This window comes from Ostrea edulis, chromosome 8 (genome assembly GCF_947568905.1).
Source record: "Ostrea edulis chromosome 8, xbOstEdul1.1, whole genome shotgun sequence".
Lineage (NCBI taxonomy): Eukaryota > Metazoa > Mollusca > Bivalvia > Ostreida > Ostreidae > Ostrea > Ostrea edulis.
Window position 1 is genome coordinate 31,417,805 of NC_079171.1, and position 14,767 is coordinate 31,432,571.

Below are 14,767 nucleotides of genomic sequence, written 5' to 3' on the forward strand. Positions count from 1 at the left end.
CTCTATAATAACCATCATGATTAAAACAATCGTTATTGATTGATAGTTTTGATGTTTTCCGCCACACTCAAAATTTTTTCAGTTATCTGGTGGTGCCCAGTTTTTGTTGGTGGAAGAGAGAACCCAGATACAATGCATCTGGGAAGAGACCACCGACCTTCCGTAAGTAAACTGGGAAACTTTATTACTTACTGGTGCGAGCCTGATTCGAACCCCCGCCGACCAGAGGTGAGAGGCCATGTGATTGTGAGTGCGGTGCTCTAACCACTCGGCCCGGAGTTATCGACAAACATATAGATAACACATGGTGTAACTAATTCAAACAATCATCACTATAATGCATGACACCAAATTTCATTTACTCTTTTAATACATATGTAGGACTCCAAAGTGCGATGGTCTGCGCCAAACCCCGATGGTGTGACACGCCAAAGTGCGATGGTCCACACCCATGCGCCAAAGTGCGATGGTCTGACACGCCAAAATGCGATGGTGTGACACGCCGAAATCCATTGGTTTCTAAACGATACAGTGTTTTGGTACAGACTGAATCAACCGTGTGTTGTTTCACCAAACTATCCGTGCAAAATCCATGCACAGAAATAAGAATAAGAACTTATTATATTACCATTTAGTTGTCGTGTTATTAAACACAACATTTTCCAACTCAAAACCGTATAGAATGTTTTCTATCATAGCATACCCCGAGAAATTGAATACGTGTATGTCAAAGTAATAAATGATCATGAAATGAAGCGGTTGAGAGTTATTCCCCATTGCAGTAATTTGTAAATCAAGAAATCATTGTATATAATTAAATTAACGTGTTAATTGATTAAAAGAAATTACAAGAATGAATGTTGTATGTATATAAATAAGATGAAAATGAATGTTTGGTTCAGATGAGCAAAGTAAGCTCAAAAATCGGATTCTTGCCTGTAGAAAATTATGCTTATTGACGTAAATATCATTTACGTAGGAAAATGGCCGGGGTGTTAGGGTGTGAATTGACGTGTTCAAATTGCATGACGACGAGTTATTGTCAGGCTTAATTACAAACTAGAGACCATAGTCGTGAGAGTCAGAACTAATACTAGTGTAAGTAGTTATCATAGTTATACTACTGTTTGACAAGTGACAAATAACCAAGTGATCACAGAGATCCAAGTTGACTACGGGTCGTGTGGCTATACTAGTGTTTGCATAAGCCAAGTGGCAAGTGCGGGTGACCAAGTGGCAAGCTACCAAGTGGCAAGCTGCCAAGTGGTGTGGGTAGCCAAGAGGCAGCACCTTGATTAAAATAGGCATAAGTGATTTCTCTTTGTTAATTATAGCACTAGGCAAGTGACACAAGCATATCTGTATATTTGAATATGTTTTACACTAGACAAGTGTCCATTATCTGTATATTTTGCATTCGTTATTATCCTTATAAGACTTGGGCAAACCAAGTACGATCCCAAGGAGATCGCTCGGGTCTCGCACGTTACAAATGAAAGAATGATTGGGCGAAGTAGATAGTTCGACAACAAATGCACTTTGCCGTTATCCCCAATAGTGACGTCACAAACGTTGCTAAACCCCGCACCATCGGACTTTGTCGTGACCATCGCACTTTAAAGTCTTACACATATATACTGTAATGGATGATGTAACTATTCCGATGCAAAAAGTCAACGATTTCTATCAATGTGGGGATCCGGGTTAGAATAAATCCTCAGTACCCTTGCTTGTCGTAAGAGGCGACTAAATGGGTCTTTCGGATGAGACCGCGAAAACCGAGGTCCCGTGTCACAGCAGGTGTTGCACAATAAAGATCACTCCCTGCTCAATGGCCATAAGTGCCTAGCATAGGCTTAAATTTCGCAGCCCTTCACCGGCAGTGGTGACGTCTCCATATCAGTGAAATATTCTCGAGAGGGACGTTAAACAATATACAGTCAATCATTCAATCTTTATTCACTCAAACCAATCAAACTGCCGACCTACGGAAAACGTGCATCAATAATGAAAAAAATAATTTTCATGTAGCTGTTTGGTGTAGATGGCAACAGAGTCTGAGGCAACACAAAATGTCAAAAATATCCTTCATTTCCAATACTGATATTACAGTTACAAAGACTGTCTTGTTTGAGGTGACAAGGTCCTGCAAAATACGACATTTTCCACTTTTAATCCCTTTTCTGCACCTCCATAACAAATTGTCCTAATCAGAAACTAATCTGCTGTGACACCATTTGATTTAGTCCGGGAATGTTTTTGCCTCCAGCTGACCCGTCATTTCTCGAAATCCATTGCCCATTTAGTGTTATTTTTGTGTTCATGTTTTCTTGGTCTTTAATCAATTTCTTTGCCTCACCTTCACTCAAAAGTGGACTGAAACGGTTTTCGTCTCGGTTTGGGCTAGATCCATCGATAATGAGAGATCCAGACATCCATTAAACACAACTTACTTGTGATAACGTAATGCCAACAACTTTAAATATCAAATACTCGTCAATAGGCAGCAGGCCCAAGTCAAAATCATAATTCAGATCGAACCCGCCATTACGCCTTGCGTTGCCTTCTATCCCCACTGAAATTTCTGCAATCTCTGATGTTTTCACATGTGTGATCAATTGCCTCAAGTTATCTGATTGGTTGATCAAATAAGGGATTGTGCTAAAGCATCGTTTAGGGGTCACAAGTAACTTCGAATACGTCATATACTGTATTGAAAATACATCGAGAGAATTGTCTCTCTCGCTCTCGCTCTTAAATCCCGTCCTGTATCTATATATCAGTTATAATATGGATGTCCCTTGTGGTTGTTGGGAAAACATAATCGACAGGTTTTTTTTCATTAAGATATTCATAATGACATATTAATTGAAATTCATTTTATATTGAATCTGGAAAATGGGATCACTTAAATACATAAAATAAAAGGCGAAGACAATGTACAGTAACCAATCTCATAACTCTCACAAGCAATACAAAATAGACAGCCGGGCAAACTGGACCCCTGGGCCCACCAGAGGTGGGGCCAGGTGCCCAGGAGGAGCAAGCATCCCATCTTGATATGTAATATCATCAGATTGAAAAATGATTTACTTGGTATTGCACAATTTGTGTTACCAGATATCAGACACTCTTTACAGGGATGTACATGTACATATGCCCCTTAACTACCAGATAATTGCATTTACCTCGTCGATTGATTGATTGATTCATTCATTTTATATTGTTTAACCTCCCTCTCAAGAATACTTCACTCATATGTAAACGTCACTATTGCACTAAAGGGATGCAAAATTTAGGCCTAAGCTCGGCGCTTACAGCCTTTAAGCAGAGGTATATTTATTGTGTCACACCTGCTGCGACACGCAGCCTTGGTTTTTGCGGTCTCATCCGAGAGAGAACCCCATTTCATCGCCTATTATGACAAGCAAGGAGTACTGAGGACCTATTCTATTACGGATCGTGATGTGAAAACTAATAATGGTGAAGTTCATTTGAAAAAAAAATCGGAGATTCATAATTATTCAAATATTTCGAATATAATGAATATTGAGAATGTTTGATGATACTGATATACTCTACAATATTTTTGCTTCTCAATCCTTTAATACAACGTGACTTTGATCCTTCAATGTATATTTTCAATTATTTTTGATTTCACAGTCTAACGATGCTGTATACACGTTTTTCATTATCTTTCAATTTTATCAACTTCGAATCTCCATTCCCAGGTAATGAGAATGATGAATAATCTATGTTTATTTTTTTATGAATTAACTACGTTCGTATCGAAGGAGACAATGATGACATATAGAGATGAAAGATAGCATCTACAAATTGGTTTCCTGTACTAAGATATACTGTACAAATACTCTTTACATGGAGGGTTATGCTTGGATATATTTTTAAGCAAATACCAATGTTCTATCAGTTTACTATAATATTGGTTTGATTATATACATATTGACTAATGATTGACAATTTTATTTATTGCGACGTGATATAAGATAGGTCATAGAAGTAAGGGATGCCCCCAGCCTCAATTGTCAAACAGTTCTTTGTAAGCTAGAATGGAAAGGTGAAGTTAACGAAAATTATCAATCCACTATATAAACAACGACGGTTTGGTGACAATCTGATTGACAGCTTGTCCGGGTCATTTTTCCTACAGTGTATGGGATTGAAACAAGTACAAGACCTACATTGTGAAGTGACATCACAACACTTCATCAGTCCTTGTTTGCTGAACCATTTTAATCCTGTGTTTACATCTGAAGAGTACCCTTCCAAATGGTCAGAAAGCTTTATTTGACCTCTAATCAAATCTGAGGATCCAAATCAACCAGAATATTACAGAGGCATGGCTATTAATAATAGTAAGAAAATTGTTAAACATAGTAATGTACCGCCGACTTGACATTCTGTTACTGTAACTTTATCATCACAGAGGTATGCGTTGCCTGCTAGTGTGTTATTTAATCTTTGTTATTTAATTCTTACTCTGCTTCCGCAAATGTGTGCTTAATAAATGAGGACATCATCACAAACCAGATTACTTTGGTATTCAGATTTAGGGTTTATAAGAATATTTTTAATGTCCATATATCTGTTTATTCTCAGTAAAGAGAAAGTATCTAAATTCAAGAGCTTACCATGACATAGGAGAGAACGAGATTCGTGTGTTATTCTTCTGGCCAATTATAGGCGATTGTTAATTTCTACCGATCCTGGATCTCGAAGACTGTATGTAAAATCTGAGAAATCAAGATTTACCTAATTATAACGCAAAAAATCAGACCTAATCATAAAAAATTCAAACCTAATTATAACAGAAAATTCAATTTGTGGATTACGAAATTCATTTGCGTGATCAGTCAACTTGAAATAATAAAAAGGGTTGAACAAAGGTGGTGAAAATCAATACAGAACAGCAGGTTAAAGTTCTATAAAAGTTCTTTCCATTTACAGGCACCAAATAATCATCAGACAAAGGCAGACACAAGACTTGAAATGGTTTACGGGAAAACAGTCAAACTGCTGACACACAAGTTGATGTTACAGGGGTTTCCACAGTCTCGTTTAAAGTCAGCAGCTCGCGAATTTTATGGTCGTTATAACGATCTAGTCAATACAACCTATCATTGGGTCAAATGCTGTCTGACGTGTTTTATACCAATTGTTAAACCGTTTTTCACACACTATTTTGACTACGGATTACTGCGTTTACCTGATCAAGATATGACTCATGGTGAATGCGACCTGTCGGTAGGAGATTCTTACTCCTCCTAGGCACCTGATTCCACCTCTGATATATCCAAGGGTCCGTGTTTGCCCAACTATTTATTTTTTATTCCTTGTGAATCACTGCTCGTTATCTGCACATTTTTCATTTGCACAAAACTCGAAAATAAAGGTTAGCAATACACCCTAAATAAAAATTCTAAACTCAAATCTGACGAGAAAAAATACCCCAAAAACTTGAATAGAAAAAAAGGTATTATTAGTAGAAAAGAAAATGACCAGAAATGTTATATTGCACAGACAACAGAAGTTACAGCGACTACATATTTAGAATTACTCTTTAGCAACTAATTTTTTTTTCAAAATTAAAACCAGAGTAATGTAGAAAGTAATGCTAGAACGTTTTAATCATCATAGCCAAACATACTGCATTGTGGGTAAATTAGAACTGTGATTACAATATGGTTGTTGGTTGCCTGATTTCTAGGTTGACCATGTTGACAGTCTGAAATTTTCAATTTCCTCTTTACATAGCTCTATAGCGTGAACATTGGAATTTTTGTTGATTTTGAATTAAACTAGTCGACAAATGTACATTACCATTGGGGGAGGGGCTCCGCCTGATGACGAAGCTTGTATTGATGGTAGTACATGCACGAAGCTGTACGCAGTTCGGGAATTGATATGATTGATATCTATTTTTAATTAATATAGTTACGCAGCTTGGGATGTAATATAATCCACAAAAAAGTAAGAAACTGATTTCTCTAAGCTGAAAGCGTATGTGATGGAATAAAAAGAATGCTCTTAAGGGAGAATGAGGCATCGTCATAATGGCGGTAATTGCGGTGAAACAAATAGCCCAGGAACCCGCAAACAGAACTCTTCTTTTCATGAAGGTATATTTGATTGAAGTTATTTCAATGCTCGCTTTATTAAAGGTGAGATATCTGACGGAGATACGAGCGCTAAAATAACTTGTTCATAAACAGAGCGATACCGTTAAAAGTAAAATAGGCCTACTGCTAAGTTTCTTTATCATGCCAACGTCTGCCCTGACATGGGACATCCGCTGTTAAGGCTATATCGTAAAGACCCGTGACTCTCGCTTCTAAATGCCGAGTATTTGGTGAAGAGTAATAGATCTAACTACCAGAAGTTTACATGTTTTGTTTGATGAGGCCATGACATCAGCAGGGCTCGAACTCACGACCTCTAAGTTACGAAGCGAGCGCTCTACCACTGAGCTACCGCGACCGGTCAAGAAAGGTCGATACGTTCACATGATTTTATAATGTCCCATATTTTAAGCAACCCTTATTAATGGCTAACAGCAATTATTCATCAATGCAATTAATGAATTAATTGGAAATTCAAGATATGCATATATGTACCAGGTGTAAAGAAAGGATTACATATAATGTTACATGTATGCTTGTCACCGTATCTTTATCATTGAAAGTACTTGCATATGAAATAGTGTTTTTTGATTTTGAAAGATATGTTTTGTACTTGCAAGTATACGAATTTCAATTCTACTTATGTTCTAAAAGAAAACAGAGAATACCATGACAGATTAGGGTGCTACATGTAAATACACCCTGTTGCATTGGTCCTCACCATTTGTATTCAAGGCTGATGGCATAATACTGTAGAATCATTTAAATTCGTGGGTGCCAATTTTCGTGGATTGCTGAATTTGTACGGGTTCCTGGGGACGTCATTTCGTGCATTTATATATTTGTAATATATATAGTATATATATATATATATATATATATATATATATATATATATATATATATATATATACTATACTATACTATATATTGTATATTCGTTGAGGATGTAATTTCGTGGGTGAGGGGTACCCACGAATTCCACGAAAATTGAGCCACCACGAATTATAATGATTCCACAGCATCTAAATCAGGTAAATAGTAATACTGTAAAAAAGAGTATTGCAGCCTCTAAAAGTTTCCATTAAGTAGACTTTGTTTTATTTTGTTAAAATGTTTGTTGCCTGCATATATTTTTCTATTTCCTCACATTCTTTTAAAAATTGTAGCCTGTTATGTTGACAATAGTATAATCCTTAACAGCACATGCATCGTATTTTACTGCTTTGCACATATGCACATGCATGCATAAATTAATCCAGGTGTGCACTAAAATTCTGTACAAAAAGTCTATTCTTACAATAGCATTGTATATTTTCTTCTTGTATTCGTTCTCAATTATCTGAGAAAGATTTTATGGATTTTGGACGAAAATATATCCCAAGTGTATAATCGTCTTACAAACGGTACCAGGTTGTTTGGATCTTGCTATTTTAGGAAAGATAACTCTTCCATACGGAATTTCAAAACCATTATTTTTCATAAGTGTTTCCTTTTTGGCTGTATAGAAGCTGTTTTCAATTTCTACTTTTCATATCATTAATATACATGTGTATTTTTTATCTTCAGAAGTTGATACAGATTTGACCATCAGTTTTCAAGAAATTTAATTTTGATGTTTAAAAATTTTTTTTCTGAAAAAATGAAAGACATGATAGCTAATAACATTGTTTTGTTGTATTTTAATTCAAACATCGTAAACAGGACTATCTCAAAAGACAAAAATGAGGAGTTTTGGAGTATGCAATTAAAAATTAATGAAATTAAATTTTCTTTAAAACTTAAATAAAGATTGTTAAAAATACGAGTAAACGAGAATTACTTGTGATCTGGGTTTATTACTTATGTTTCTATAAATATATAAGGAATTGGTACGGGAAAAATCACCAGGTGCATCATTCCACCTTAACACGTTCTTCTAACTTATGAAATTTGAAGCCTGAAGTTTGCCGTTGTATGGGCTTTTCTTATCGAGTTGTATTCAAGATGTATATTGGATACGAGAATCACTAGAGTGAAGAAAAACAACACAGAGAAGGCATATAACAGCTAATGAGATTTAGCTATTTAATGAAATTTATAGAGATACGCTTTATTCATGACAATAAAACTTGTCTGATAACGTTGGACACTTTAATGATATACCAATTGCCATTCGCTCTAAGACATTGATTGTTTAAAACTTCAATGATATATCGCACTGTGTTCGAAAGATAAGACAGATTGCAGTTACAAAAAAGTTGTTGTTTTCAGCAAAGAACAAAAAATTCGTAATAGGATTCAGATTAAACTCGCTAACTGATTATGCTGCAGATCAAGACTTATGTATTTTATTTTGTTGTTTCGCTCCGTTTTATTTCATCTTATGGAGATCAAATGCCATTCCATCTGCGGTTTTTTGGAGCAAATAGTAAAGGAATCGAATTGATTTATCAACAGTACAATATCATGTTCGGAAATGCTGTAAATCTTTGTTTCAAAGTATGTAAAGAAAATTGGTGGTGTGGTGCACTTCGAAAATGTGCTGATAGACCCCAGTTATTCCAGTGTGACGTGGTCTGCCAGTTCAATAGTTTAGAAAACAGAAATTACAGACATGGGGATGAAAGATGTGCTACATTTCAGGTTGGTGATTTCCACAGCTTCCAAATGTTTGAAAATGGTATCCAATAGTTGTAAAAGCGATGAACGTTTACGTGTAAGATAAAATGAGTAATTTCGGTTTGATAAATGGGACAGGAGTTGGTATCCACTTTTTTGGCACGCTGGTTTTGGCTATATTTAGCTCTAAAACTTCATAGTTATTTCGGATTTCAAATATTTCGGTTGAGCATCACTGAAGAGACATTATTTGTCGAAATGCTCATCTGGTGCATCAAAATTGGTACCGTATAAGATTTACATGTAATGGACCATTCAATTCTCTCTCTCTCTCTCTCTCTCTCTCTCTCTCTCTCTCTCTCTCCTCATTTATTTTATGTGTAACGATATATAGTATAGTGTATCTCAATGTGCCAGTAACTCATTGAAATTGATAGCCGATAGTATTGGAACAAAACCGAATTATAATACCCCAGAGGCTACAGAAAACCGAATTATAATACCGCAGAGGCGACAGAAAAACCTTATTATAATACCCAAGAGGCGAGAGAAAAGCTTAATTATAATACCTCAGAGGCGACAGAAAAACCGAATTATACTACCCCAGAGGCTACAGAAAAACTGAATTATAATACCCCAGAGGGGACAGAAAAACTGAATTATAATACCCCAGGGGCGACAGAAAAACCTAATTATAATACCCCAGAGGCGACAAAAAAAACGAATTATAATACCCCAGAGGCTACAGAAAACCGAATTATAATACCGCAGAGGCGACAGAAAAACCTTATTATAATACCCAAGAGGCGACAGAAAAACTGAATTATAATACCTCAAAGAAGACAGAAAAACTGAATTATAATACCCCCGAGGCGACAGAAAAACTGAATTATAATACCCCAGAGGCGACAAAAAAACCAAATTATAATACCGCAGAGGCTACAGAAAAACCAAATTATAATACCGCAGAGCCTACAGAAAAACCAAATTATAATACCCCAGAGGTTACTGAATAACCGAATTATAATACTCCAGAGGCGACAGAAAATCAAAACTACGGCCAAACTGGGGAGGTCCATTTCTCGTAATTTTTCAACATGGCAATGCCGTGAAAATAGACAATGATGGGAGACTGTTTTACAAAAATATCAGCCATATGGGACGTTATATAGGCACGTGCTAGTGACAGAAAATATTGAGTCCTGTGAAAAAAAAACTTACATCGTTTATAAACTGCAATATATGTTTGAAATCAAAAGTAATTTTCTTTCATTGATGATGTTATGATTCAAAGAGGGGTGGGTTGTAGTGTATCGCAATGTAACCCCTGTAACTCATTAGTTGAAACTGATAGCTCATTCAGCACACTGAAACTCTACTAGACTTTCACTACATCTATAATTGAGTCGGGGCCTCCGTGGCCGAGTGGTTAGAGCATCGCACTCAAAATCACACGGCCTCTCACCTCTGGTCGGATTGGGTTCGAATCCCGCTCGCGCCGGTAAGTGAGAAATTTTCCCAGTTTACTTTCGGGAGGTACATTGTATCTGGGTTCTCTCTTCCACCAACAAAAAACTGGGCGCCACCATATAACTGAACAATTGTTGAGTGTGGTGGAAAACATCAATCAATCAATATAATTGAATCGCTCCTTTTCCTGTTCCCCAGGCTCGACAGAATAAAATTTTATTTAGACACTTGCGCTCTTACTTTGTTACGATGTAGTCATGCTGTATATACATGTGCTTTTTAGATAAAGCATATACTGCATACAGGGCCATTTTCATATCGTGTTATATTCGACCTTGTACACTAGCAGACGGTTTCGTCACAGTTTACTTTCGTTCAGACATAGTTGTGTTTTTAAGGAAGATAAGAGAAAAATTGTTTCGCCCAATCTTCAATTCGCCCACTGACAACTAGAACGAAAGGGGCGAAAAATAAACGAGGGCGAAAATTTTCCTGCATACAGTAAAACTATCACTTGTGTTGTCTCTGAAGTAAAGGAATATTACATAGTTTATTTCCTCATTTCAAGTTTACATTGCACACTTTTAGTTTTGAAATGTCATGTTTTGTAGGTAAATCCGATGGGTCATTTCAAGTTAACAATGCACACTGTCAATTTTAAATTGCATGTCTTTGTAGGTAGATCCGATTGGTCCAAATGGTAAGCACTCCTTGTTTTCCACCATTATATTTGATAAACGATATTTTAAAAAACGGTAGGCATTGTGTTTCGATTTCCATTAATGGTTTGATTGAATAATGCATAGATGTAAACAAGATGTTAACACAATTTCTTCATTTAAACGTTTATTGCATGCAACAACAGAAAGCTTTTCCCCCTATGTTTTACAGAGAATTTTAGTGGTGGTGGTGGTGAGAAGGTTATACGTGAATATAATCATCAGATTTTTTTTTAAATCAAACACTTGCAGTTGCAGCTAACAGGACTGTCAGCCTAGTACGCAATCGTCATTTCCATGTCTTTCATGCTGAATACGCAACGGACACTGTGACAATCTGTCCAAATAATCGCCTGTTTTTCCACACCCGTTTCACAGTCGATCCCTGGATCCAAATAAACCTCGGTCAATCTACAGATATTGCTATGGTTGTTATTTACAACAGACAGACGAAAGAAGGTCAGATTTGTTCATTTTAAAACATGTCATTCTCTCGTAAGGGCTTTCTCGTCCGTCCTTACGAATGCTAGCTTTTTTTCTTGTTCGGGTGGTATCTTTTACATTGTAAGAATTCTATCTATCAAATATAGTCAGCGAATGCCGGTTGGCGGCAAAATGTGTCGTGATGCAAATTTACAGAATATCATTTATACTAAAATTAAGCTTCTCGAGTCTTCACTTCCCAAACGTACCGTATTATGGCAAAATTAGTATTACGTAATATTCCTATCAAACTCTGACGTTGTAAGTATAGAACGTTCAGAACATTGTCTAGGTCAGAAGTGTAAATCTGATAGAAGGGATAACACACGGAATCAATAAAGAAAGGAAATTTTTGCCATTCTTCCGTCTTGCAATACTTATCTGTCTGACGTGTTTCATACCGATTGTTATGCCGTTCTTGGTACACTGATTTTGACTACGGATAACTCCGTTTATCTGATCAGAATATAGGACTCACGGCGGGTGTGACCGGTCGACAGGGGATGCTTGCTCCTCCTAGGCACCTGATCCCACCTCTGGTGTGTCCAGGGGTCCGTGTTTGCCCAACTCTCTATTTTGTATTGCTTATAGGAGTTATGAGATTGATCACTGTTCGTTATCATCACCTTTCATTCTTTTCATGTCTGCAGATCGTTTTCAGTGAGACGCATCTGAGCGATTGAGGCATAAAATGCCAGCTACCGGTGGGTACTATGAATACAACAAAGTTATCCTGATTAAATGAGACATTCGATATGATTTACAGGTGAGCGGTTCCAAAACGCCCAGATTGAAGTTGCAGAAAATAATGTTTGGAGACCCTGTGGAGTTTACAAGGGACCAGGGGTGAACTATCAAATAATATTTGTCATATGTAATGAAGACGTACGAGGAGACATCTTACAGATATCAGTAAAGACTGCGCCGGGAGCAAGAACGGCTATCCATCTATGTGAAGTTGAGGTCTTTAACAGGGTATAGACAACGCATAATACAAATCAATCTTGCTGTTTCCTTAAAATGTGAATGAATTTACTAACTCGAAGTATTTTGTGTCAATAATAATAAAACACGAAATATATATTTATAGTTGTTGTCTACGGATTTTTGACTACGGATAATTCCGTTTACCTCATCAGGATATAGGGCTGAAGGCGGGTGTGACCGGTCGACAGGGGATACTCACTCCCCTTACGCACCTAATCCCACCTCTGGTGTGTCCAGGGGTCCGTGTTTGTCCAACTATCTATCTTGTATTGCTTATAGGAGTTATTAGATTGATCGCTGTTCGTTGTCTTTGCCTTTCATTCTATGAACTTCTCGCGTTCGCTTCGTGATATGGAGGTTACAATTGAGTTCGATCCCTGCTCAAGAACTAAGACGTAAAATGAGCACGAATTGCTCCTTTGCCAAAAGCTTGGTATTTGGAAAAGAGAATTACGGGTCTTTTGGATGTAAACTTAAAGATCCAAATAAAATACCGTACGGTTTCTTCACGGATCACTGGATGTGAGCGGAGCTCATCTATTGTCATTGTTATTTACCTGGCCAAGAGATCAATGTGCTGTGTATACTTTTGATGTACACAGGAAGGGTCTCAGGGCCGTCTGCAGTGTTTCTGTGGTCATAGTGTTGTATAATGGCTGTATCCCTATGACACAGAGTCTACACCACCCCCTCTTTTTTTCGTGTACTCTCAGTCATTGTTTCAATGAATAGTTTCTTTTATAAATATAGAACTATCATAAATTGATAATATAAATTATTTCAATAAGTTACAAGTTTTAGAAATTAATGGGCAATTATTGTTTGATTTCTGATTGTGTAATTTATAATTTATTCAAAAACTTCTACGTGCGAAGAAAAAATCTCTCGCTGTGACCTTCAATTCGACTTTTAGATATGTCGATGACGTTTTGTCTATTAACAATGATAGCTTTCATTCATATGTCGATTTGATATATCCCTGTGAGCTCGAAATAAAGGACACCACAGAGTCGTCCACTTCTGCTTCATACTTAGATATTTTATTGAAAGTAGACATTAACGGCAAACTGACAACTCAACTGTATGACAAACGGGATGATTTCAGCTTCTCCATCGTCAATTTCCCACATTTATGTAGCAATATTCCATTATCACCTGCATATGGTGTTTATATATATCAACTGATTCGATATGCAAGAGCTTGTTCTAGGTATAGTCAGTTTTTAAATCGAGGTAAGCTACTGACAAACAAGTTGATGGTACAGAGATTTCAACAGTCTCGATTGAAGTCAGCATTTCGCAAATTCTATGGTCGTTATAACGATCTAGTTCGTCAATACAACCTCGCATTGGGTTAAATGCTGTCTGACGTGTTTCATACCGATTGTTAAGCCGTTCTTGGCACACTGATTTTGACTGCGGATAACTCCGTTTACCTGATCAGAATATGGGGCTCACGGCCGGTGTGACCGGTCAACAGGGGATGCTTACTCCTCCTAGGCACCTGATCCCACCTCTGGTGTGTCGAGGGGTTCGTGTTTGCCCCACTATCTCTTTTGTATTGATTGTAGGAGTTATGAGATTGATCACTGTTCGTTATCCTCACCTTGCATAATACATATTTATAAAAGGGGGAAATTACAATTATATTAAGATTGCGTTGTTCAGGGGTCTTTTTTAAAAACAATTGAATTACGAAAAAATAGTAGATGTGGACAGGTCAATGCTATCAAAACTCTAGAATACAGGACTTCCTCAAGATCTAAAGAATGTCAATAGGTCCTGGCTGTTATTGGTATCAAAACACCTCTCTGGGGTAGCTCTAGACCACAGTTTGTGCAGAGGTCACTCCACCCGAAATCTATTGTTATAAGTTTGATTGACAGACGGCTACTAATTTGGGGGTGTTAACTTAAAGTTGGGTCTTTAACAACGGAGGTCCGGTGTCAATGTAGGCGTTGACACGATACAGAACCTTCATTGCTACTATTCTACGTCTGTGCAGATAGTTTACCAATTCAATAATCAACACTGTCAAAGTGGGTCAATTTTATTAAGTGGATAACTGAACTTGCATGTGGTAAAAGACTGAAAATAAGGAAAAATCAAATTTAAAAAAAGTCCATACAGTTATAAAAATGATAAACAATGACCCTAACTTTAAGCAATACATCAGTTGTAGACAAATAGGACAGACTTGAAAAAGTGCAATGTAGTATGTGGAATACAAGTCAATATTCTGATATTAAGTTAAATCAGAAACTGGCTTAAGCTATAACAAGAATATGGCATGCACTATTGAGCTGCATGCAGAATATACCTTAATTGATTGAGGATAATTATAGAATTTGCATTCATAATAAAACT

General features: G+C 36.8%; 1 protein-coding gene across 1 annotated transcript; it reads left to right on the top strand.

The window, feature by feature from the left end:
• Nucleotides 1–8,508: 8,508 nt before the first annotated feature.
• LOC125662774 (uncharacterized) lies at nt 8,509–12,468 on the top strand. Its single transcript, XM_048895132.2, has 4 exons — nt 8,509–8,765; nt 10,890–10,911; nt 11,183–11,389; nt 12,180–12,468. The coding sequence occupies exons 1-4, from the start codon at nt 8,517–8,519 to the stop codon at nt 12,392–12,394; spliced, it is 693 nt and encodes a 230-aa protein (XP_048751089.2). The 5' UTR covers nt 8,509–8,516; the 3' UTR covers nt 12,395–12,468.
• Nucleotides 12,469–14,767: the final 2,299 nt, after the last annotated feature.

Bases quoted from the DNA above. Each gene is read 5' to 3' on its own strand.
- LOC125662774 (XM_048895132.2), top strand. From the start codon at position 8,517: ATGCCATTCCATCTGCGGTTTTTTGGAGCAAATAGTAAAGGAATCGAA. The intron at 8,766-10,889 runs GTTGGTGATTTC...ATGTCTTTGTAG, and splicing joins AAAGATGTGCTACATTTCAG to GTAGATCCGATTGGTCCAAA. The intron at 11,390-12,179 runs GTCAGATTTGTT...TATGATTTACAG, and splicing joins CAACAGACAGACGAAAGAAG to GTGAGCGGTTCCAAAACGCC.